Source organism: Alnus glutinosa, chromosome 12, assembly GCF_958979055.1.
Source record: "Alnus glutinosa chromosome 12, dhAlnGlut1.1, whole genome shotgun sequence".
Lineage (NCBI taxonomy): Eukaryota > Viridiplantae > Streptophyta > Magnoliopsida > Fagales > Betulaceae > Alnus > Alnus glutinosa.
The window spans coordinates 14,869,429-14,897,190 of NC_084897.1; the positions used below are offsets into that span (position 1 = coordinate 14,869,429).

At 35.3% G+C, this 27,762-nt stretch overlaps 1 protein-coding gene across 4 annotated transcripts; it reads left to right on the forward strand.

The window, feature by feature from the left end:
- Positions 1-8,973: 8,973 nt before the first annotated feature.
- Positions 8,974-22,007, forward strand: LOC133851854 (uncharacterized). Of its 4 annotated transcripts, none has more exons than XM_062288449.1 (8): positions 8,974-9,123; positions 9,638-9,946; positions 16,251-16,352; positions 16,516-17,253; positions 19,420-19,475; positions 19,566-19,897; positions 20,071-20,390; positions 20,547-22,007. In XM_062288449.1, the coding sequence occupies exons 2-8, from the start codon at positions 9,758-9,760 to the stop codon at positions 21,801-21,803; spliced, it is 2,994 nt and encodes a 997-aa protein (XP_062144433.1). In that variant the 5' UTR covers positions 8,974-9,123; positions 9,638-9,757; the 3' UTR covers positions 21,804-22,007. The 4 variants fall into 4 exon arrangements, with proteins under 4 accessions (XP_062144433.1, XP_062144434.1, XP_062144435.1 ...); XM_062288450.1 differs by having other exon boundaries at positions 20,074-20,390; XM_062288451.1 differs by having other exon boundaries at positions 20,110-20,390.
- The last annotated feature ends 5,755 nt before the right edge of the window (positions 22,008-27,762 follow it).

A 27,762-nucleotide genomic window follows, 5' to 3' on the forward strand; every position in this document is an offset into this window, starting at 1 on the left:
AAAGTAGCAATTTGATTTGGGCATTGGTTATGAATTTATTTATTTGAATTTTTTTTAATTGATAAAACACAGGCCAAAGGAATATGGGTGTGTTGGTAAATTTTTTTAGGTGAGTTTTGTTTTTGAATAATAATAATAAGTGATTGATGTGATATAAAGTATAAATAATTTGTATGGAAAAGTGAATAAGTTTTGTTTTGTAGTGAGTTTTTCTATTTAAATACTAATAAAAAAATGATTGATGTAATATAAAAAATGAAAATAGTTCAAATGTTTTGAAATTGACTTTTTTTTTTTTTTTAATAAGTGAAAATAAGGGGAGGGTAAGGAAGGTTGCTTGCCAAACGGTGCCATGATTCCTAAGTGGCTTTTTACTTAGAGATGATTGGGCTTAAGAATTTGTTTCATAAGGACTTAAGCAATTAAATAGTTTTAGGCTCTTGGAATTTATTCTTTAAGGCTTAAGTGAAGTTAAATAAATATTTGGCCTAAGAGATAAAACTAAGCCCATGTTTAAGAGTGTATAGTAGTAGGATATGGTTAAAACCCTAGCCCTAGGCGCATGGGGAGATTTTTTCTACCCATGGCCGTAAGATTCAAGGCCAAGATGAGTGTTTTTCTCCACTTGGTCGTATACCTAGTAGGATAGGACTAGGAGTCCTAGTTCTACTGTGGCTCCAGTCTTGGTTCATCAATTACTCAACTCCTAGTTCTATTATTACAACTTAAGTTTATCTCTTAAGCCAATCATGATTACAAATCCAAATCTATCAATAGAAGACTATAGTGAAGCATAGTTTACTAATTCACTGATTGATATAATTCATCAATTCATAAGCTGAAAAATTGCGAGACTAAAGTTTCACAAATATTTTTGTGAAAGGCACAAGAACATGCAAAGAGGATCGTGAGAATATTTGGTTTTTACAAGGTTATACTTCTACCTATTCTATTGATTTGACAATAGTTTATGAGTCCACATTCACGGTCATAATCAGTCACTATAAAAAATATCTGAAGGTTTAATCAATAACACCAAGAACGTTAGTAATGTGTTCTTGATCATTCAACATACATTGAGAATCTCAGCCAGAGTTAAATAGCCCTACATGCCTAAAAGAGGCCGAATTCGATTGTAAGTATTCTGAACTTGTGTATTTGTTTTATCTAGCCTTATTTATCTTGAAGCAAAAATATATCTGTTATCGATTTCTGTTGCGCTTACTCTGTATGTACATGATGCCTAACACCAATAGCATTGGTGATGCTTTTTTATAACTGTATAATATCAAACATTTGGCATATACATTAATGTTTTACATATACATTTACGTTTGACTATTTTAATATAGTATGTGTAGAAGGTCCTTAAGTTACATTGTATTTGACTATAGTGTAAGTGATGGGATTATCACACAGAAGATCATAGTCACATGGCCTTGTAACTTAAAAGATTGTTCATAATCGAAAATGAAACTCGGAAATCCATCTAGACTATAACATGTCAACATCAACGATCTATCTTGTTTATGAGAAGCAAGTATGGCTTCGAGTTGATATGTTAGTGTAAAAGCAAGGTAGTATCATGCATCGAACGGACTACGTGAGTCATCATTCTTTCAACATCGTGATAAAGAATGATGTAAGTGTTGATGACTTATAAAATTTACTCTAAATCCTAAGAAGATTGTAAATTTATACGTAAAATGTAGGTCAGTTTGATGTATACATAAGTGAGATATTTCTATGGTCAATATCTTTGTACATTTGGTGATCGCCTGTAACATTATGAGAACATATTATTCAATAAGGAATCCATTTCCTTTGACAAACAAAAAAGTAATAAGGAATAATATCATTGATGTAGATTTTAATGATTATCCTAATGATTGGGCCTGAGTGTTTCAGTGGGATTACTAAAACTTTATTTTGTATAAGGTGGGATGAAATCTCATAGAGTACGAAAGGGATAATCATGTAAGTAAATCAAGTTATCAAAGAAAATAGGTAGTGAACAAAGTCACAGTGTATTGACTTTGGTTCAACTACAGAATTATTTGATTCAAGGGGTAATATGTAATAAATAAATACGTCAAATTGAGTAATTTATAAAACAAAAATACATATTAGAGTGTAGTCACATTTATTTAGTTGAATATAATGTGATTAATATTGTCACAGACCTATTGAAGCTTATTGTATTTTTCACTTTAGGTTCCTCTTTGAGCTAATGTGAAAATTGATTATTTCATTTGGGTCTCAGTTTTGCATTTATTTATTTTGATTGTTTTTATTTAATAAACGATAGGCCAGTGGATTCTAATTCCTATGTGGCATATTATTTAGAGATGATTGGGTTTAAGAATTAATTTTATAAGGGCTTAAGCAATTAAAGAGCTTTGAGCTTTTGGAATTAATTTTAAAATGCTTAAGTGGAGTTAAATTAGCATTGAGCCTAAGGGATAAAACTCAAACTCTTGCTTAAGAATGAGTAGTAGTGGGATAGGGTTAAAACCTTAACCCTAGGCGAATGGGGAGATTTATTCTCCCCATGGCTGTGTGGTGCAAGGGTAAGGGGAGTAATTTTTTCCCATTGGCTATGCACCCCCAAGATTAGAACTAGCAGTCCTAGCTCTTTTATGACTCCAGTCTTAGTTCTACCATGGTTTCAGTCATAGTAGAAAACTATGACTTCAGTTTTAGTTCTACTGTGACTCCGATCATAGTTTTACTATAACTCTAGTTTATCTTATATCCCAATTGTGATTGTAAATTCAAGTCTGTAAAAATAGAGGACTATAGTGAAGTATAAATTATCGATTTATAAGTTTTGAAAAATTACGAGACTCAAGTTTCACACACACACACACACACACACACACACATATATATATATTGTGAAATACACAATAAAATGCAAGAGAGTCGTGAGAAATATTTAAGAGAGAATATTTGATTTTCTCAAGTTTATGCTTTTACCAATTCTATTGTTTTGAGAATAGTTCGTGAGTCCACATTCATGGTCAGATTTAGTCATTAAAGAGAAAATATAAAGGTTTAGTTGAGAACACCAATGACATATTCTTAATCATTCAACATGCAATGAGAATTTCAGCTGGATTCATGTAGCCACATATGCCTATGAGAGGCTGAATTCGATTGTAAGTACCATGAACTTGTGTAATTATTTTAATCTAACTTTATTTGTCTTGAAGCAAAATCTTTATTGGGATTGGTTTCCGCTGCGTATACTATGTAGGCGCATGATCCCTAATAGAGCCATTCCAGGATAAGCAACCTGCAATACCATAAAACATGATTGCATCCCAGAATATCCTCGTCACAGGTATATTGAGCGTCCAAAACTTACACACCCATCTGCATGTGGAGGATATCGGTCCCGGTGGAGAGAGTCCACCCCCTCATGCGAGAGGCCTCAACAACACTCCAAAGACACACCTCAACGTTCTTGAGGCATGACTGGAACACATATCCGGAACGATGGAGTTAGAGCATTCACGACAGCTTCCTTATAAGGGTTCTGTTCCCTAAATTGTATGAAAAATTTCAAAAAAGTTATAAAAAACCACCAACAACAGCTTCACTATATTTTTCTGTTCATTGGGTGGAAGCATTGTAGCATTCCCAAGGCATTACTATAATCATAAAAAACGTAATCTATCTCCTCTCACGTCTTTCCACGCAGCTCATCTCCTTTCTTCTTCTTCATTTTTTTTCTCTGTTCAAGCTTCTCTTCTTCTTCATCTGCACGCAATCCACCCTTGTCCTTGCTTTCTTCATCTTTGTTCAAGCACATTAAAGAACAAAACTCCATTAATTTTATGCATCTGGATCTACTTCATCGAGAACAAAACTCCAGAGCTGTTTGGTAGCCAAATGTAAAATTTCCAATTCTTATTTCACTTCTCCTAAAAAAATCAAATAAAAAACATTATAACTTTTTTTACACTTTTTACTTCACATCAATAATTTTTTATTACTATTCAAATAAAAAAACCCACTACAAAACAAAACTTTTTCGCTTTTTTATAAAACATTCTCAAATTTTATATCGCATCAATCACTTCTTACTACTATTCAAATAAATATTTAATTGCACAATTACTTACCAAACACTTCCTCCATTAAAGAAAAAGAAAAGAGTTTTGACAGGCTTTTGGAATGAGAAAACTCCATTGATTGTTGAGAAGCAAACTTCACTTCCCTCGCTCCATCTCTCTGAATCAACTGAAAACTAGTGACTGGGAATTGTGACTGGAAATTTCGCTTCCCTTGCCGTGGATCTGAGGGTGTGAGCGTAGTGGCGAGTTTTGGGGATAGATTCCGAGATGGGTTTGGATTGTTTGCGGCAAAATTACGTTGGATGTGGCGATGGATTTGAACTGTTGGGATTTAGGACAAAGGGGGCGTTGTTATGGTTTTTGACTTTGTGTTTCGAGGGAAGACCATAAAAGAAAGAAGACGAAGACGAGAGAGAGAGAGAGAGAGAGAGAGAGAGAGAGAGAGAGAGAGAGAGAGAGAGAGAGAGAGAAAAGAAAATTTTTTGGAATTAAAAAAAAAAAGTATTATTTTAATGATATAGGAAAAGGTAAATGGAAGCTATTGTGGGGTTTTTTTTTTTTATAGGGAAGTAAAATGTAGTTTTGTTCCCTATATTTAGGGAAAATAGTTGAGAAGCTGTTGTGAATGCTCTTATTCCTTCAGCAGAACTATGAGACGATGTGCCATTAGGACAACCCCGAGCCCAATGGGGATTGCTCATGGCTGCCCCCAGAATACAACATGGATCGAAAAATTATCATGAGACATGCTCCCGGCTAGCAAATTGGGTTGGCATGTCGAGTTCGGGCCAACCCGTTTAGGCTTGACACGACACGACACGTTTAAATTAGAGGGTCAAATATGTCAACCCGAACACGACACGTTAAATTAACGGGTGACATGATACGACTCGTCTAACTTAGTTAACGAATCGTGCCGGGTTACCTCCCATGTTACACTTAGCTGTAAAATTCACAAGCTAGTACGGAATTTTACCATGCATTGACCAAAACGCCCTAGGGAGTAAATTCAATAAGGTAAGTTTAGTGAAGAGTTATGAGGCATATTCAATGGGCACTAATATCATTTTTCACCCGAGTTTATTCTCTCTCATCTCATGTGACATGAATCTCTAATTTCAAAGACCAAAAAAAAAAAAAAAAAAAAAAAAAGAACAAAAAAAATCCATATTTCCTATAACAAATCTTTTGCTGAGTCAGCGCACCCAGTCCCATCCTCTCCACTTATGCGGCGCCTTGTAAAATATATCAATTCAAAAAATGTACTACTGTGTGAGATAAAAGATTATGGTTTATGTTTGGTAAAGATTGTTGAGTAAAATGTTTTTTTGAAGTAATAGTAAGAAGTGATTGATGTGATATAAAGTAAAAAGAATTTGTATGAAAAAGTGAAAAAGTTTTGTATTGTAGTGATTTTTTTATTTATTTAAATAGTAATAAAAAATTATTGATATGATATAAAAAGTGAAAAAAAATTAGAATGTTTTGAAGTTTATTATTTTTTTTAAAAATAAAAATAAATGAGGGGAATTGTTATGTTACTTACCAAACATAACCAAACTCTAAATGTTAGTTGAGTTTAAAACAATGTTTAGGGTTAAATACCTTTTTAGTCCATGAGTTTTGGCAACTTTATTTTTTAGTCCTTGAGTTTTAATTCGCATCACAGATGATACATCAGTTTTGGAAAATGACCAAATTAGTACCTCGGTTAACTTCTCCGTCCAAAAACTAACGGTCCACCACGTGTCAACCTCAGAAGTTGACACGTGGCACTATATAAAAAAATAAAAAATAAAAAAAGGGAGTGGCTCTTGGCCGCCATGGGGGTGGCCGGCCACCCCCATTTTGGCCAGGGAGGTGGCCAGCTGGTCTGGGGTGGCCCTTGGACAAAAAAAAAAAAAAAAAAAAATTTGGGAAGATCGGTTTTGCCCTTGGGGGTGGCCGAACCACCCCCGTGGGCCCCTCCCTGGCCAAAATGGGGGTGATCGGCCACCCCCATGGTGGCCAAGAGCCACTCCCTTTTTTTTTTTTTTTTTTTTTTTTTTTTTTTTCAATTTTTTAATTAATTTTTAAAGATTTTTTATTTTTATTTTTATTTTTTTTTATGTAGTGCCATGTGTCAACTTCTGAGGTTGACACGTGGCAGACCGTTAGTTTTTGGACGGAGAAGTTAACCGAGGTATTAATTTGGTCATTTCCCAAAACTGATGTATCATCTGTGATGCGAATTAAAACTCAGAGACTAAAAAATAAAATTGCTAAAACTCAGGGACCATAGAAGTATTTAACCCTAATGTTTATCATCTTTGAAAAGAATGCAATTTCAAAAGTCTCATCTTTCACACATGGCCAAAGGCCCAAAACATACAATCACCTACTTTGATGATTCCTAGCTAGCAGTAAAAATTAAAAAATAAAATAAAATTAATGATTTCTCTTTTGGGTGAGAGTGATAATTGATTGTATCGTGGCTTTTAGATTTGAGTAGCTTTTCTTTTATACTACTCTTTTTACTCCATTATTTTTTTTTTAATAGTGAATATCATTTGTATCGTCCTATCGATCTAGGCTTATTAAGCTGAACCACGTAAATTTTGGTATCTTGGGTACATAACTAATTTGTGTTATTTTCTATTATGAACTTTTCTGCTTCTTTGGGGATCATGGATTTTGCGTTTGTTGCAAAAAAATTTCTCCAATTCAGTCTTGAGCATGTGAGAAATACATATTTTTTTTGAAATATTTATATTAAAACATCATGTGATTCTCACATCCTAAATGACACGTGAAATTTATAAAATGACAAAATTTTTCTCAAAACTAGTTTATAAATTTGTCATGTATCCCATAACATGCAATGATTTTCTTTAATCCCAGCCTATATAACTGACATGTATTTATTGATCATACGAGAAAAACGTGCCTTTTTAAAAGTTATATTAAAAAAATTACGTGTTTTTCACATACTAATGAAAATAACACGTCATTCTTAGATGGTAAGGGACATATGACAAAATTATAGGTTGGATTGGAGAAATTCCTCCAACCCAACTTGGAAGAAATTTATGTATGTTTTTTAAAAGGAACATAATTTTATTACAAACTTGGTTGTAGAAAATTCATAAAAATCAGCCTCTAAAAGTAACATGTGTCCGTTAAGCATATGATGAGTATTACTTTATTTTAAGAATAAAAATAAAAATCGGTCTCCATTTCAAATAAAATAAAAATGATTTATCTTATGATCAAAATTAAATTTTACAAATGATGTATACATTATTTAATCTTATATGGTTGTATGAAATTTCCTACAAACCGGTTTGTTGAAAATTTCTGTCATTTATTTTATTACATTTGTTTGTCACATGCCGATGGATACATATCAATTTTTTATGTATGTTGTATGAAATTTTCTGTTCGTAAGAAATTTATGTCCCGAAACAAAATTATAATTTCAAAAGGAATCTTCCTTTTCACTTTCACATATCCATTTATGCAAATTTTACCGTGCAAAGTCACAATTTGTGACTATTACAATTGCACTAGAAGTTGCCATGACGAAAATAGTTACGTACAAGTTGTTGGTCGGTTCTAAAGGAAGGTTCTATCCGTTGTGGATTTGATCTCCCTTAAACCACTATAAGACTCAGTGAGTCAATCTTCAAATCCACGCCCGCCCATAGTATTTGTTTTTATTTTTGTTACGATATAAATTGTTACCTTTTGATTAATACTTGGGGACTGGGCAACTAGTAAAAATAATGGAAACCATGGGGTGGCTTTTATTTGTACTACTCTTTTTACTTTATTATTATTTTTTTTAATAGTGAATATCATTTGTATCGTCTTATCGATGTAGGCTTATTAAGCTGAGCCACGTAAATTTTGGTATCTTGAGTACATAACTAATTTGCGTTATTTTCTATTATGAACTTTTCTGCTTCTTTGGGAATCATGGATTTTGTGTTTGTCGCAATTTTTTTTTTCTCCAATTCAGTCTTGAGTATGCGAAAAATACATACTTTTTTAAATATTTATATTAAAACATCATATGATTCTCACATCCTAAATGACACATGCCAAATTTACAAACTGACAGAAATTTTCTCAAAACTAATTTATAAATTTGTCATGTATCCCATAGCATGCGATGAATTTCTTTAAACCCATCCTATATAATTGACATGTATTTATTGATCATATGAGAAGCACGTGCCTCTTTAAAATTTATATTAAAAAATCATGTGCTTCTCACATACTAATGAAAATAACATGTCATTCTCAGATGATAAGAGACACATGACAAAATTATAGGTTGGATTGGAGAAATTCCTCCAACCCAATTTAGAGGAAATTTATGTATGTTTTTTAATAGGGACATAAATTAATTACAAACTCGGTTGTAGAAAATTCTTAAAAATCAGCCTCTAAAAGTAATATGTGTCCATTAAGAATGTGAGAAGTATTACTTTTTTGTTAATGTTATTGAAAAAGTATGTAAAAAATATATGTTATTAAAAAATTATTTATTTTTCACACGTTAACGGACATAATTTATTTTTAGAGACCGGTTTATAAGAAATTTGTTTTTAAAAGTATGGATGAAAAGATAATTTTTTCTAGGCCAAATCGGAAGAATTTTAGAAATAGTAAACACTAGACTCTTGAGGAGATAATGACGTGCCATCCCCAGGGTGGCTCTCCACTCTCACGTGTGACTAGGCCAGCTGTTCTCACTGTTGGTCGGCACGTAGGAAATGAGACCGAGATAGAATTAGAAGGGACCGGTGGGGCCCGCCAGAGACAGACAATGCCATGCTCTGCTCCACTGCTGTAAAACGACAGCGACGTCGAGAAATGCTAAAAACAAGTAAAAGGCGTTTATTTGCCTCAAATCCCTCCCACTGGGAAAAATGTAAGCAGCACCCTCTGAAAGCAAAACGCATTCTGGGAGACGGAAAGAGAAAGAAGAAGAGCGTGCGTTTGAGAGAGACAGAAAGAGAGAGAGACGGCTGCATGTCTCTCGTCACTGCTTCTGGTTCGATCGCTCTCCTTTTTCCTCCTCCTTTCAGCAAGTTCTTGGAAAATATTTTTTTTTTTATATATATATATTCGCATTTCTTTTCGCCTAGTTGGATTGCACATTATCTTTGTTGCTTGTGAATTTGGTAGCCAAAGAAGAAGAGTGGGTAGTTAAAGTACTGTGCTTGCTTGGTTTTGGTTGAGTAATTTTCTATTTTTTTTTGTTTTCTTCTTGCCTACCAAATGGAGCATTTTTGGGTGCTTTACAAATATGAGACAGAGGTGAAAAATCTGTGAAAAGATAAAATGTGCTAAGAAGACAACAAATCATCACATTTGTCAAATATTGCTATTGATTTGGATGATACCTTTTCTTTGTTGCTTTTAATTCAAGATTGGTTGATTTCTACTCCGTGTCTTTGTCTGTGTGTGTTTTGCTGGTCTTGTCTTTTAATTTCTTGTTCAGCTATTTCATCATCTATTTGTTCTTTATTGCCTCTTAATTTATGAGGAAACTTTTATTTTTGCAGATGGGACTTTGAGAGAAGCAAATTTTTCTATATGAGAGAAGCAAATTTTTTCTTCTTCTGATTTCTTAGTTACTTAAGGCCATAGATCTCAGCACTGGACAAGAGTTCTTGAAAGCTTCAATGTCTAGCGGCAAAGTGGTTTTAACATACAAGCGAAAGCGGCCATCTTCAAGAAATGGTCTTACCCATGGCAATAGTGGGTGTGATGCACTTTTGGGACGTCCAAATGATACTCCTTTAGTCACCCCAGATAAACATGGTGCACTGAGTGATGAGCACATATCAGAAAATCATAAAGGACATTCATCAGTGAGATTCTGGAGACTCTGTAACCCTTACTTATTTAGTGTATAATGGAGTAACCTAACATGTCATAATTAGCACCTTATATGTCTCGCACTCGTATTGTTGATGTGTTGCATCGATTGTTGGCATGAACTAAACTTTTTCTTTAGTATAAATCTAATATATAACATATAGTGAATCATCTCAATCCTAACTGGCATTTGGAAACAATACTGTTTCCTGTTGATTTTTGCTTTTTTGTTTTGATAAGTAATTGAAATTCATTAAAAAGAGAAAGGGCGCAACCTAAGTACGCATGAAGTACACAGAGAAACACCTAATCAAAAAAAGAAAAAAATCAAGAAAATCATGAAAACTATAAATATGAAGACAAATAAGCAACTGTCCAACCACCTCAAATTTGGAATGACTAGAGAACTCCCCACAACCCCTCCTGATATTTTTCCACAACCCTACTCCATATGACCCACGAACCTCATTAGAACACTACCCACCCCAGGAGTTGCCATATTTATACTCTACAACGATTCTCTACAAAGCTTCTTTCTCTCTCTCAAGCATATAGTGCCATAGCCACTTTCTCAAAAGAGCACGGTTGAACAAAAGCAAGTTACGGACCTCAAATCCTCCATCAGGGATCGGAGAACAAACCTTGGACCAACTCACCATTTGAAATTTGAATTCTTCTCCTATCCCACCCTATAAAAAATCTTGATGCAACTTCTCAAAGCGATTGGCAACACTTGTAGGGAGAGGGAGGAGAGACATGAAAGTATGTAGGCAAATTAGAAATGGTGCTCTTCATCAAGGTAACCCTTCCACCTTTAGATAAATACATCATCTTTCAGCCATCCAAATGACGCTCAACCTTCTCAATAATACCATCCCAAATGGATTTGGCCTTAAAAGAAGCTCGCAACGGAAGATCGAGGTAGTTCAAAGGCAGAGAAGAAACCCTACATCCTAGAAAACCTGCCAAGCCATCAACATTATTGAGCTCACCCACAGGAACCAATTTCGACTTAGCCAAAATTAATTCTCGACCCAGAGATGGCTTCAAAGCATAAAAATATAGTACGTAGACTTCTCAAAAAATAAAAATATAGTACGCAGATAGTATAAGTGGTATGGATTACCCTGCAGAAAATTAAAGTATCATTTACGAACAGGAGATGTGAAATGTTAAGCACATCAAAGTTCCTAGACCCCACGGAAAAGCTCGAAAGAAGACCCCCATTTACAAAAGCGAAAAGCATTCTGCTTAAAGCCTCCATGACGATGACAAACAACAATGAAGAAAAAAGATATCCCTGCCTCAAACCATTGGAGCTACTGAAGAAATCATAAGGATTACTACCAAAACATAAAATCGCACCAAGGAAATACAATGCACTATCCAAGAATCATTTCTCCCCAAAACTGCACCTCCTCAACAAATACAACAAGAACTGCCAATTGACCTGATTGTTGGCCTTCTCAATGTCCAATTTGCAAATCATCCCCAGTTCATCAGATTTTCATTCAGTTCTCTAGAAAATGCTTCTATTACAACTTTTAGAAAACTCTTAAATAAGATGGTAAGTTGCTGCCCTAGTTAAGATACATTCATAACCACTGATTCAAATCTAATCCAACGGTTCTAAATCTGTCTTGCAGTGGTCACATGCCTAATTAAAAAGTCACGTGACTTATTAGTTGTCATGTTATTAATTAAAAAGTTACATAAAAAGTAAAAGAGTTTAACCATTATAGCAAACAAGAAATACAAGAGAGAGGAAGTGACTTACAATGATAGAGTCAGATGGGAATACCAGAAAAGTCTTTTAACGTAAGGAAATATTGAAGTTCAAGACACAACAACTAAAATCAACCAAGATTGATCACATAATCAAACTTATGGACATCTAGCTTTCCTTTTAGTGTTCCTCTTTGGATGATCAAGTGTGTAAAAAGTCCTCCATATGCTTTGCATTAAAATTATAGTATAAAGGATATTCGAAAGGGAAATGAGTTGTTAAAACATCACTAGGATTGGTCCAATTAGAGAAAGAGAAATCCTATTCTGTCCTAACTTTTGAAGACCATGAAACTGAACTGGTGGTCAAACGAGCAGATAATCCAGCAGAGATGCATTGACGAAAATAGAGGCAAAATCCAAGTATACAACACACATATAAGAGAAAATAATGACAGTCCAAACCCAAAATTCCCAAGTCACAGGAAGAGACAATCCTAAATCTTCTATGATGTAAAAGCTCAATATAATGATCTTACGAGATGGAACGAACAGGAGTTTGGCAATGTGGAGTTTCACAAAAAAAGGCTTTTGGAAGAATTGTGTGCTCTTGATAGGTTGGAGGAACAACGTGGTTTAGCTTCTGAAGAGAAGGTCAGGAAAAGTGAGGTCATTAGAGATATGGAGAACGCTACTTTGCAGGAGGAGATTAGTTGGAGACAGAAGTCTAGGGTTCTTTGGCTTAAAGAGGGTGATAAATGCACTAAATTTTTTCATTGGATAGCTAACTTGAACAGGAGATCCAATGCCATAGAGTCTCTCTCAGTTAATGGCACTATTTCTTCCGATCAACAAGCTATTAGGGATCATGTTGGTCATTTTTATGAGTCCCTCTTTACAAAACCTTATCCTTGGAGGCTTGGGTTGGATAAGCTTGCTTTTGACTCTTTGGATGCGGTTGAGGCTTCTTCCTTGGAACTTCCTTTTGAGGAAAAGGAGGTCTTAGGGGTGGTTAAGGGCATGAACCGTGATAAGGCTCTAGGTCCGGATGGGTTCTCTATAGCGTTCTTCCAAGATTGTTGGGATGTGATTAAGATAGATCTCATGGGGGTTTTTCAGGGCTTTCACACTCATAGCAAGTTTGTCAAAAGCTTTAATGCCACTTTTCTTGCTCTAATTCCGAAGAAGTCTGGAGCTATGGATCTTAAAGATTTTCGGCCTTTAGTCTTGTAAGTGTGGTTTACAAGATCATTGCAAAAGTTCTTGCTAATAGACTTAGAAAGGTTGTGGATAAGATAATCTCGAAACCCCAAAATGCTTTTGTGAAAGGTAGGCAAATTCTTGATTCAGTTAGTATTGCTAATGAGTGCTTGGATTCGTATTAAATCAGGTGAGTTTGGGTTGATTTGCAAGCTGGCTATTGAGAAGGCATACGATCATGTCAACTAGAACTTCTTACTGTATATGTTGAGAAGATGTGGTTTTGGGGAGAGATGGTGTTCGTGGATAGCGCATTGTATTTCCTCGATTCACTTCTCTGTCTTGGTGAATGGTACCCCTTCAGGTTTTTTCAGCAGCTCTTGTGGTCTAAGACATGGTGATCCCCTATCACCTCTATTGTTTGTCATTGTGATGGAGGCCCTAAGGAAGTTGTTCATTGTTGCTGTTCACAAGGGTTTTCTATCAGGTTTCTCAATGGGTTCTGGGAGCAACGGGGTGCTTAATATTTCTCATTTATTGTTTGCAGATGATACTTTAGTCTTTTGCGGGGCTAATCTTGATCACCTCCGTTTTCTTTGAGTTGTTTTTTTTTTTTTTTTTTAAGCTGTTTCAGATTTAAAGATCATTTTGGCCAAGTCAGTGCTGGTTTTTGTGGGTGATGTTGTTAATATGGATGATTTGGCTAGCATTTTGGGTTGCGAAGTTTTCTCTCTACCTTTAAAGTATCTCGGTATTCCGTTGGGGGCCCCTTTTAAGGCTAAGTCCATTTGGGATGATGTAGTGGGCGAGATTGAAAGACAGCTGGCTAGTTGGCAGATGATGTATCTGTCAAAGGGTGGTAGAGTTATCCTTTTTCCTTTCTCTCTTCCCCATTTCTTCCAGTGTTGCTAGTTGTATAAAGAAGCTTCACCGAGATTTTTTGTGGGGAGGTCTAGGTGAAGATTTTTCAAATATCATCTGGTTAGCTGGTTCATGGTTCGTTCCCCTATTTCAGAAGGTGGTTTGGGTATTCGGAATTTGAGTACCTTTAATAAGGCTTTATTAGGGAAGTGGTTGTGGCGTTATGAGCATGAGAGAGAGGTTTTGTGGAGATCAGTTGTGGATGCTAAGTACGGTTCTACTTGGGCTGGTTGGTGTTCCTTAGTCCCCCCTGGGTCTCACGGAGTAGGGCTTTGAAAGAACATCAGGAAGGGATGGAATTTGTTTAGTAGCCATACCAGACTTTTTTTGGGAGATGGATCCAGGATCAGATTCTGAGATGATGTGTGGTGTGGAGAGATGCCCCTTAAGGAAGCTTTCCCAAGTTTGTATGACATAGCTTGCGACAAGAACTTGCTCGTTGCAGCTCATTTGATTCTGAAGAATGTATCTTTTCAGTGGGATGTCAGGTTCATTCGAGTGGCCCACGATTGGGAGGTGGACGTCTTGGCTTCCTTCTTCACCTTATTGTATTCTATCAGATTAGATCGTGATGGCAAAGACAAGCTTTGGTGGTCTCCTTTTCGCAAAGGGAAGTTTGATGTTAGATCTTTCTATAAGATTCTTGCTTACAAGGCGACAACTAATTTCCCCTGGAAAAGTATTTGGCGGACCAAGGTTTCCTTTAAAAGTGGCCTTTTTCACTTGGGTAGCAGCTCTAGGGAAGATCCATACTTTGGACAATCTCAAAAAGAGGCAAGCCATTGTGATTGATAGATGTTGTATGTGTAAAGAATGGGGAGTCTGTGGATCATCTACTTCTTCATTGTGAGGTCGCTTGCGTTCTTTGGAATGCCATTTTTAGTCGCTTCAGTCTGTTTTGGGTTATGCCTAGTCGGGTGGTAGATCTATTCGCTTGTTGGTGGACGGGTGGTCGCTCTCGGAGTGCGGTTGTGTGGAAGATGGTTCCTTGCTACCTCTTATGGTGCTTGTGGAGGGAACGCAACGATAGACAGTTCGAGGAGAAAGAAAGAACCATTGAGAAGCTCATTTCTTTTTTCTTTTATTCTTTGTACTCTTGGACGGTTGTGTTCCTTACCCCTATAGTGATTAGTTATTAGGATTTTCTTGTATTGTTTTCCTCTTCTTCTTAGTCGTCATTCTTGTATACTCCCTGTGTGCTTGATCTCTCTTTGCGCTTTTAATGAAATTTCTCTTACTCATCAAAAAATATGGTTATTTTAGAGCACGATATTACATTATGAAAGGGGTATAAAATAGGGGTGAGAATGTTGGTGCATTAAGGAGTTTGAAGGTATAGAGATTGGGGTTTTCCAAGATCACGATGTTTCACTCCTTTCATATACGACTCAAAAGGCGCTAAGGTGTCACTTCTGCAATGAGGTAATTGTATCAACTGCATGCCATCCCTTGAGAGATTCTTAAATTGGACCTGTGGTACCCAATATGAGTCATATGAATAATGAACATCAGAAGTTTGAAGTTACCAAGATGTACAAAATACATGGGTGATGTTCTTCACATTGTGATGCTCATTGATATGTGTCATGACTTAGGGAAAGCGTAAGTCACACATGCGTTATTACTTCAAAATGACTTTTGTAGTTACTATTGAAGCTTCTAAAATCACTTATAAAGCTCAGTGCCATATAGTAATGAACCAATATGTTACTTACACCTATGTAACATCTACACAATCCACTCATCCAATGTGGAGACAACTTTATGAGGTATCACAATCTCTTCCATTCAAATCTTTGACGAGCCCACATCATGTTTTGTGCCCTAGTGCTGTATGGTGTTACTAGGTTGGCTTTGATACAAATTGTCACGATCCAGGGAAAGGCTTTTACTCCAAAAAGTCTAGTCGAAGTTATAGCTGGAAGTTCTTGAAATCACTTATAAAGCTTAATTTTACCTAGTAAGGAACTGATATAAGACTTAGCATCTATGCAATATCTTTACAATCCATCCACCAAATGTGGGTATAACTTTTTGAGGTGTCACAAGATCTGCTTAAAACCATCCACTTCCACTAACTTGGTTGGCATACACGAGAAACATTTCTAATATCTTTGATTAAATGTAGTAAGCTAGAAACTATAAGAGGACCTTTCTGGAAGCTCTCATTTGGTACCCATCCAAGGTACTTACTGAGAACCTATCAGTATCTTGCTCTTTTTCTCTATTATGTACTTCTTTTTCATTTATTTGCTTTAAATGATTGTTGCCTCCACTAACTTGATGGCTATACAACTTATAACTACTTTCAGATAAGTTCTCATTTTTATCATATGATTTTGATTGCTAATTGGAAGTGTCCCTTATTCTTTTTGACAGATTTTCTGTTTTCTCTTTTCCAATTCCATAGTTAATTGCCCCTTACTCTGCCCACTGTTCAAATTCATGCAGAGATCTCTTGAATGTGTTGCATGTGGTGAGAGGGGTAACCTCGTGCACTGTGATGGATGCAATCAATCATATCATCTTCAATGCATAAATAAGTCCCTTAAGGTATTGCTAATTTTTACTAAAAGGAAAAATGGTGTTTGTCAGCAATGTTTAATTAATGATGTAACATTCAATGTTTGGCTAATGATTTGACATGCCTTCTCTTTCCCCCCCAACCCACCCCCACTCTCTCTATTCTCTCTGAATGTGTATTTCTCATGGGAAGAGGCAATGTTGCCGTAGTATTATACAAAAGGATTCTTCGACATCTCAGCCACTCCAAAAATCAAGTAGACTAAAGGCAAAGAAAAACATCGAAGGATATGACTCAAGTGAAATGAGGGTTAGCTCTAATAAATCGTTTCTGATGAGAAGTCCTGGTGAGGGTTCTGGAAAGGACACTGCTGGCCCATCTTCTGAGGATATAGTTTCCGACAATAAGTTTGGTCACAGTCAAATGGTTTCATGTTCAAATGTTAATTCTAGCACTGCATGTGATCATAATTATTCTGAAGGGATATTACTCCCTAAGTCAATGGGGCTGGACCCTGAAAAGAGTTCGGACTTTGTTAGCTTGAAATCTTCTTTTGTGACGAAGTGCAGCTTTGCATGTGATGATGTTTCATCTGGGTTAAAATTGTCAAATTTGGAAGACACTGACTGTAAAACTAAGTCCAGTAACTGTAGTGATGCAGTTGGACCAACAAAACTGACCACTCCATTTATTACGTTCAGTCGAAGATATAAAAGAAAAAAGGAAATGGATGGCAGTGGTAGACAAGAAAAATCACTGTTTGAGGAAAAAAAGTGTTCGTTGTTTGGCAAATGGAGTAACTGCGCAAATGGTAATGCCCATGGTCGAGCAACATGCAATAAAGACTGCTTAGTGGATCATGCAGCAGATATTAGCCAATCAAAGGAGGTTCCAGATTCTAGGCGTTTGTATTGCCAAAATAAAGATAAAGTACGTCCTCTGTCTTTCTCAAAGCTTCTTGGCATGTTTCTAATCTGTATCTTTTTAAATAATGTCATATCATTAAAAATCGCAGAGGTGCAGAGGGGTCTAAACTGTATCTGGTTCTTCATTTGATATCAATAACTTGAAAAGAATGCTAATTAGGTTTCTGGTTAATTCTATAGCATGGATTCATCAGTTTTAATATGGATTTATATATATATATATATATATATATATATATATATATATATATATATATATATATTTTGATGCTCTAATTTATATAATATATTACCAGTACATGTGGTGATATATTCTTGAGATCATACGTTTGCCTGCTTGTCTGGTGTTGTTTAGTTGAAAGGACGGGAGAATATGGAGCTAGTCTTTTTTTTGAAGGATGTGGACCTAGTCAAATAGACTTTGTTCTCGCTTGCTAGTGTTAATGCCATCAGCAGAGTAGGAAATAGGAAGGGTTCTTAGGGAAATAAGTATAATCCACTGTAGATATTTGAGTTAATAAACCGATTGGATTTCTGAGTTTCCTATTTGGTCTCTCACACGTTATTAGTTAATGTGAGTTCTGGATGCTAGATATAAACCTATTCAGGACCTAGTTAATTTTTAAATCCAAGGGGATTTGTTTCTTTATGTGAAGCCCATTGATTTTACGTTTATAACAAATTATTGTTATTACCCTTAGTTGCAAAACAAATAAGCAGCACTTCTTGTGGATTTCAAGATAGAAGTGGGGAAGCATATTTCTTAAGAGTGCATCTGTGCATTGTAAAATGGAGCTAGGCTCTTACTAGGGTTAACATTAATAATTGAGAGAGAATTGGATACAAAAACAATGTAAGCATGCTAATATATTTATGTATGCATATGCTGGGTTGCATCACCATGTAGCAGTTTTCAGCTTGAAGTCTCAGGGAGTATAGACCTGGAGAAGATGTTCTGGTGATGGAATTTCAATAAAGTAAGAGATTAGTGATTGGAAGTGGATCATGAAACAGGAATTTGGTGACTCTGAAACAATCACATCCAATCACTACAGTAGCCGTACTTTCACATCTACTGCTTTCTTTCAAGCAAAAGAAGCCAACACAACCACCACCGTATGGATGCTGTAATTGGCATCCTGAGCTATTGACAGGGGCATAGTCTCACATAAGAGCATGTAGGTCTATGATATAACTTTGAGGAGAGATGGTCTGCACGGTAGAAAGGCATGTAAATGTGAGAAGTAAATGAGACAATAAAGGTAAGAATAAGGAAGTGAAGCCGGTGAAGAGGAAAAGAAAAGGAGAAAAACAAAGAATGGGTTTTTTTTTTAGTAGCATTCAAGACAGGGCTCTGAGACCATGTAGATGAAAATAAGTGGTAGCATATTTTCATAATTAACCTTCACACACACTGTTATTATTTATAAAGAAGAGAAGTAATTTTTCTCGTGTAAAATTTATCCTAATCTGACAATTACAGAAGCTTATTGATGCATGTTAAAATAGGTGAGACTATCAATCTTGATGGATAGTGTCCAATCATAGTTTATCCTTATACACCCACGCACAAATGGTGAACAATTGGTCGCCTCCCTGGCGCTTTACCAAGCATAAGGGCATACCCAGTCCAAAGATGAACACAAAAGATCATGTTTGTGGTATACACACACACACACACCAAATTGACCCATAAGCATTCCAAAGTGAACCGTGGCCTTGAACAGTGAACCACTAATGGTCCTAGCGCATCATGGCACATGGGTTTACCTTGTTTTCCTATCCCTAACATGAACTTTAGCTGCAGAAAATGGGATCTGTAGTAGTTATAGATCCTAGAATGTGATCCCCTTCTCTTTCTGTCCAGTTTGTCCTTTTGTCCTCTCCTTTTCAGTGCATATCTGTTGGGGAAGTAGCACCATGGTTAAGTTTCATATGTGGTGGTTAGTCCTTAATGCTATCCACTTTGGTTTTAGTAACTAGATTGATTAAAGTACTTTGATGCTTTCCTATATATGAATCTGTCCAATAATTGGTTGCGAGCTAAGACCTCAAGTATATATAATATTTTGCATTCTTGTATTTATTTTCATTTTAGTGAAGAGGCTGACATACTCTATATGTTTGTGATGCACTCTAGCAATCACCCATTTCATTGATTTGGTGACAGATAAAAGATATTGATTCTACAGAGACTAATGCTGGAGATGCTCCTGAAACTAAGACGTATTTTCTTATAAACTCTATTACTTAATACTCACATTTAAATTACTAGTATCAAATATTGTAATTGCTTTGTTAATTTGTTCTAAACAGTTTGGTTTGCAATAAAGAACCACCACTTGATCGGGAAAATATATCAAAGGAATTCTCACCTGTAGCTGGACAAGAAATAGGCCAGAGTTCCCAGATTGCCATAGATATCCAAGAAGATCTTCCTATGTATTCTTCAGGAATGTCTTTAAATAATGCCGTTAAAGACTTACACTCTCAAGCCAGAACTGTAGATAAAGAACCTGAAACCTTTCAGGCCCACCTCAGAGAGGAACCTCAACTTGTGTCAAGCGATGGTCTGAAAGCAATAATAATACGTGATTTCACTACAGGAGGATCTCTACCTTATGTGAACCTGTCTTTTACTCCCACTGGTATTATCTCCTTACTTACCCTTTCAACATGATATAAACATGCTCTTGGGCCAGTAGCTTTATTAGTTTGACATATTGTGAGGCTGCAGTTTTTGTCCCTTATTTCTTATGGAACATTTATATACAGATTTTCCATACTTTTTTGCCTAAATTATTCAGAAGAGCTCTTATAGCAGATTCCTGTGATACCAAGGGTTGTAATATTAATTCAGATCTGGCTTCTCAAAAGCAATCCATTTGTTCTGCACCACAAACTCTTCAGTGCGCGGACTCTGCAAGCAGAAGTGATGCCACTTCTTTACATGGAGTGCTTCCCCAAGAATTGTTGGATTCTATGAATGAGAGAGTTGGGAAATCCTCTTCAGCCCACCCTATGCAGGCACGTAGAGATGCGTATATATATATGGAAGGAGTTGGTGCTCACTGCAAAATTAATGATGAAGTTTCTTTTGAGTTCTCCATGGACATCACACCAAAAGTTAAATGTCTGCAGGTAGGTTGCGTTCTTGAAGTGTTGCTTTTCTATTATCCATATGCTGTACTTATGCCATATTGTCATCTGCTAATCTCATTAAATGGTCATTTCTTATTATTTGTTCCTTTTTGATTGATGATATGATTTGGGATTGAAATCAATGTATGATTTCAGCTATTTTCAGAGGACAAAAGCACTGATGCTCTGAGCTTAGCCATTACGCAGCCTGAGGTAACTGCTTCCGTGGTTTCAGAAGAACAAAATCATCTTCAATTGGGAAGTGAAAGCACTCAGCTGAAACAAGATTCAAATAGATCGTCACTCCTTCTAGGTTTATCCTTACCCTCTGAGTCTAAAATTGGAGGATCTGGCTCCAATAACTTCTCCACTGCTCTGCCCTGGTTGAACTGCATCAGTGAAGCAAGAAAATTTGTCCAGGATACTGTGCCCGAATCCTTGACTAACCAGACATCATCACTACTGGGAAACAAGCTGATGCTTGACAGCATTGTAAGCCGAGCAAAAGCTTTGAATGGAAGAGGCAGTATACATGGTGACTTCAAGCCTAACACTATCGTGTGGTCTGAAGAGGAGTTGGATTTTCTGTGGATAGGTGTAAGAAGACATGGAAGGGACAATTGGGATGCCATGTTGAGAGATCCAAGATTGCGCTTTTCACCATGGAAGGTTGCAGGGGACCTGGCTGAGCGGTGGGAGGAGGAACAATCCAAGTTATTGAATGTTACGCATGCTTCATTGTTTAAGGATTCAAATACGAGAAATTTTTCATCGAACTGTAACCGCAACTTCTTGGGTCCCAGAAGAGGAAGCCGGAGAGAAAATATGGCAGATGAAACCCAACTCTCACTTGGAAATTTATATGCTGACTTGGAGGGTAATGGCTCCAATAGACCATATTTCAGGTCAAGTTATATTCAAAATAATGACACTGGACAACTCCAGAGGCCTCCTAGTCACCCATGGAAGGGCCCTTATTCTGATTGTCATGGGGTAAACTATGATTGGGAGTCATTTAATTTATTGGAATGGGAGACTATGCCAAGGGGCAATCCTTCATCAGGTGATGGCCCCATAACTTGTTTGGCAGCAAAAGCTAATTTACCCCACTGGCTCAGAGAAGTGGTTAGTACTCCTCCAAGGTCAGCTGGGTCAAATCTGTCATTGGTTGCTTCATCATTTGCTCAGCCATGCCCTGTACCGAGAAACAGAATCCATGGCAGGCTTTGTGGTTTCAGGACAAGAGACATGCGACCATCAAATAGCAGCACTCATCGGTTCAACCTAATCAGAACTGGAATGGCTGAACAAAGCAGGGATTCTTCGAACCATGCTAGTAAACCAGATGATGTTATAATTATCGACAGTGATGGTTCTTCTGAAGAGACCATTTCTGATGATCGTAGTGCTTGAAGGAGGTTTTAGCAAGGAACACTGTGTTGAATTGATGGGGAGAAGTCGTGTAAGGTTTGTATCTCTATCTGCTGTACAGCTTTTGTACAATAGCAATTTGTAGATGCAGAGATTGAGTCGTGCTTTGTTGTTGTACTTTTTTGAGCGAGATTGAACCAGTAAACAGTTGAATGTACATAAGAGTAGGGTTCTGTTTCCAATGTATCCTTGGATATACGGACCTACTGACGTAAAACCTAGAGCTTGTCCCGTCGTTATTGCACCACTCCTTGTGATTAGAAACTCAAGAATTCGTGGTTGTGGCTTACTCTTAACGATGGTGCTTAGAGCCTAAGGAATTCTTACGTTAGATGAGAGATATAAAAATTGAGATTAATAATAATAATAATAATTAGAAGTATATACATGTCAGTATATACTTCGCACAAGGGAGGATAGGCAACAAATTTAGGTGCATTCACATGACTACGAGCATTACAATCCTTCCATCTCTTACTCCAAGCAATTTCACCATTGCAAACTCAAGCATCAAACATCTCTCCACCGGCAGTCTTCGACCATTCTTATTCTTTCTTGCAGGCGTCCGTTGCTTGAACTTGACTGTGCAATCAACTGCATCATCAGTTGGCGCCGTCTGTAGAAACTATTTTGTTACTCCCCAAGACAAAAAGATTGTATGATGCAAACTAGATAATAGACATGTCAGGAGAAACACTGCCGCCGCCACAAATCGAGGATCTCAGTGAAACCAAAACGTAGACAGAATTCATTATTGTATAGTTCATTCAATGTGCTTCTTTGCGCCTATGAGATATTAGTTAACAAGCTTAGCCTTAACCGAGCGGGGGTGTTACAATACTAGTCTATAGTAGGTCGTGGGAGGATCATTTGGGCAATCTTCAAAAGACCCTGGATATCTTAGCCAAGCAACGGTTTTATTCGATAAGATGGAAAATGAGTATTTAGGACCATGTGGTGAAGGTAGACGGGTAAAAAGGCGGACAGTTAATACTCGCTTAGTAACTGTTAATCGCACTAAATTGTTAACTGCCTAACCGTCTAACCGCTTTTGTAGACGAATGAAAAAAAAACGCTAACCGCCTACAGCGGGGTGGTTAGCGATGTTAGGGGTAAGCAGAGACAGTTATTAACCATTAACCGCTAACCGCCTATATATATATATATATATATATATAATACATACACAAAACGACGTCGTTTTGGTGAGTTTCATATGAGGTTTTAAATGAAACCATACATTTAGCCAAAAAAAAAAAACCCAAAAAACATCTAAAATAAGCTCAAACAAGAGGTTTAATGAAGGTCCAACACTTAAAGATATGCCCAAATTTAAAAACGGTTATATGGTATGGTTATAGCTTTAAATAACTGTCAACTGGTTGTTATTTTATAACTGCTAACTATCTAAAATAGGGGGATTGCGGTTGCAAAAATAAAATAATGGCCCCTACTATTTTAGCATTGCTCAATTTTTTAGAATTCTTTGGGGGGTGAAATTGGGCTTCTCTTCAACCTTAAAGGGTGACCCATAGCCGATATGCAAAGAGATGCTCATCAAATGCTTTTAAAAAAAAGGGTTAAACACCTTTTTAGTCTTTGAGTTTTCACAACTTTATTTTTTAGTCACTGAGTTTCAAATTGCATCATAGATGGTACCTCAATTTTATGAAAAGACCGAATTGATACTTCGGTTAAGTTTTCCGTCCAAAAACTAACTGTCCGCTACGTGTCAACCTCAGAAGTTGACACGTGACACTATATAAAAAAATTAAAAAATAAAAAATGATCTTTTTTTTTTTTTTTTTTTTTTTTTTTTTTTTTTTTTTAAAAAAAAATGGTGGCTGGCAGGTCTAGGGGTGGTTAGGCCACCCCCTGGACAGATAAAAAATAAAAAATAAAAAGTAAAATTGGCAAGATCGGTTTTGCCCTCGGGGTGGTTCGGCCACCCTGATGGCAAAACAGAAAAAACAAAATTTGGAGGGTTTGGCCCTTGGGGTTGGTCCGACCACTCCTAAGGGTCAAAACCGATCTTGATTTTTTTTTTTTTTTTTTTTGTCAAGGGGTGACCGAACCATCCCATGGGGGGTGTTTCGGCCACCCCAGACCGGCCAAGGGAGCCACCCCTTTGGCCAAAATGGGGGTGGCCCACCCCATGGTGGCCAAGGTGGGCCAAAGGCCCCTTGTGTTTTTATTTTTTCAATTTTTTTTTAATTTTTCATATATATATATATATATATATATATATATATATATATATATATATATATATATATATATATATATTTTATGTGTTATTAAATTTTGAATTCAATGATAATTTTCATTAACACGTCAAAAAATAAACATTTGAAAGTGTAAATTTAAAAATGTGTACCATTTCTCTTTATACTTCAGAAGTTGGTTTTCTCTTTCTCAAATTGTCGGAGTTCGACGGATCTTCACTAGACTACTACTAAAAGTTGACGAAAGTTTTTCGCCATCGTTCATTTTCCATACGAATTAAACGCCGATAAATGTTGTAAGTGTCCAAAATGGTAGTCTAATAGAATAAGTGCCCAAAAAAAAAAAATTCTCAAGTAAAAAAAAATGAGTAATGCTACACACACTCCCACTTCTCTATACCCTTAGGTGGCTTATAAAACCACCATTAACTTTGATATGGATATTTCTTAGATTTTAATCCAATTCTAGTTTTAAAAGCCACCTAAAAGTGTGGAGAAATAAATGTAAAGAAGTGGGAGTGTCTGTAGCATTACCTAAAATAAAAAAAAAGATTGGAGGACTCAAAGAAGTAACTTGCTGTTAGGAGTGTAAACGAGCTAAGCTACTCGTGAGCTTACTTGAGATCGGCTCAAATAAATTCGACTCGTGCTCGAATCGATTATTAAATGAGTTACTCATGAACATAAAATTAAACTCAATTATAAACGATGCAAACTCGTATAAGCTCGGCTCGACTCGATTAAAGCTCGTGAATCCGCTCGTATAAGGATCGACTCGTGTATATATATATAACAATAAGTTATATATTAATTTGTTAATATATAACTTATTTTTATAATATAATATATTAATAAACAATATAATATGTGTAAGCATAAATTAAGTAACAAATAAAAATAGTCAGTAAATATTAACTAGTTATAATTGTTTGGTTATATCAATATGTATATAAAATAGTAAAAGTGAATAATATCAATACTTAATTATTAATCACTTAATCATATGTTATAATGACAATTCATATACTTAATCATATGATTCATATTATATTATTCATGTAATATAATAAGACTATATGATCATATAATAATATAATATTGTGGTATATGACATGTAATCATTGATTCACTATATCCAAATTCCAAAGTTATTAGTATTATTATGAGGTACTTATGAATTATTACATCACTGTCATCAAGTGATCTAAAATCTAAGATCATATGAATTATTAGTTAATACTTAGATTGTATGATTATATGATTTATATGATATTAATATTATTCGTAAATAGTTAAGAATTATGATAAGAGTTTACCTTCAATAAGGATGAGCGGTAAAACCCCCATTTTACAGCATTCAATTATAAGGAGACAACTCATAATAAACCAAAAACTAAAATAAGCATGAAAACACCTGATTTTTTCCCTACTCATCTATGTTCTTCTCTAATCTCCCATGGAACCTCCGCTGGACCCTTGCCCAAAGAACCAACAAGGCTGGCCAAAGCTGCCGCTGGAATCCATGGAGCCACCATCTGAATCCGGAGGAAGGATCGGACGGCATCACCAATAAATCAAAACACATGGGTCCAAAACCAGAGTGAATGAAAATCAACTGCCAGAATGAATTCATCAAGCCGCCAAGCATGTTCGACCCAAATTATTAGAAAAAACATCACCGTATTCAATCCCTACGCTTATGCACACATTGAGTTTCAAAATCCACATGCACTGAGACGCCAATGAAAGGAAAATGGAAGACTACCAATTCAAGAACACTTTCACATTCTAACCCAACAAACCAACCAATCTACTCACAACGCCACATAGGAAACCCACAATCTCGATCTTAAAATCGGAAACCCACAACGTAGAGATCTTTCAAAACTGTCATTTCGACCCAAAAAAATCATAGATCAAGAAAAACAATAAAACCCACAACAACATAACAAAGAAAACAAGAAATAAACATCAAATTTGCAAGTGAAAATCGACTAATCACATTCAGAAATTTCGATCCATGAAGAAAGAGAAGAAATGGAAGTGGGAGCCAAGGACATGGCTGGTACTGCAGGAGGCTTTCTTTAGATCTCTTTCTCGTAGTGATTCACAGGTTCAGGAACTGTGAGCTGATTCTGAACTGGAGGGGCTATTGCATCTGCTACTCTTTTTTTTTTTTTTTTTTCATAAGATTAGGTACTTTTATATCTATTGTATTTATTCTTCTTAGATGATATGTCTACTCCTTATTGGAAGCTGTAGAACATCACTTTTACAGCCCATCCTTATAGAATGGGCTCTCTTATGATAATTATAACTTATAATGATTAGACTTATCACTGTTATCATAGATAATTTATAATCTCATGAGTCAAAGGATATAATATGATTCATATGAACGCACACGCACAATTTATAATCTCATAAGTCAAAGGATATGATATGATTCATATGAACACACACACACACATCAAGCTATAAGTATAAATAATAACACATAATGTTATATAAGTATATAAATACAATGATTAAGTATTTAGATACTTAGATACATTGTTTAAGTATGATGTAAGATTTTAAGTATCTAATACTTATTAATCATACTTAAATACAATAATTAGGTATATAAATTACATACGTAAGTATGAATTCACATTAATCATATGATATAATGACAATTCTGAAACTTAATCATATTATTAATACACAATGACAATGTGATTCATATAATCTCAAATTAAGTGATTATGATTGGAATCAACAATGTGTTAATTAAAATAAAAAAATTAAGTGTTATATTTAGAATTTAGATTAAATGATTATATGATTGAACATATTATCATTAGAATTTAGATAATATTATCATATGATTTAACATTGTGACATATAAATCATTAAATCATATGATCTAAGTATTATAATTGGATAAAGAAAAAATATTATCATGATATAATAATAATAATAATAATAATAACAATAACAATAATTATCCTTATTAATGTTATTAACTTAATATATGTTAGTTAATATTTATATTGACTGTTGTTACAATTTTCTATCATTAGATACTCAGAAATTGTTAGATGATATGATCTAGGATCAAATGATTGATCATTAGATCTATATTAAGTATGTAAGTATATAGAATCTTATTATATATGAAGTATCTAAGTATGTAGATTATGATTAGATATTTAGATTATAATTTGTTGTATCATAATTTATAAATATATAATTAGGAAATAAGCTATAAATTTGAGTTCACATAAACACATTATTATAAGTATGAGTTCACATAATTATAAATTAAGTTATTAATATTAAACAATTAAGTATAGTTACATATCATATTTATTTATAACTTAATTAATAGTTTACATAAGCACAAGCACATAATTTTGATTAATATTTATAACTCAATTCATAATTTATAACTTAAATATTATTATTATTATTATTATTATTATAGTATAATTTATAGCCAAATATACGAAGTGTTAATGCTAAAACTTAGTGTGTGTGTGTATATATATATATTATTTTAATGAAGATTATTAGAAAACTGGATTATTTTGTTAGAAAAAGTTTCAAAACCTCTAAATTATTGCATTAAAAAGGGCCCAAAACGCGGCGTTTCAATGCACATGAAACTCAAAAAAGGCAGCCTTTGAATGATTTTTATTTTTAAAAAGTAGAGAAATGCTAGACATCCCAAC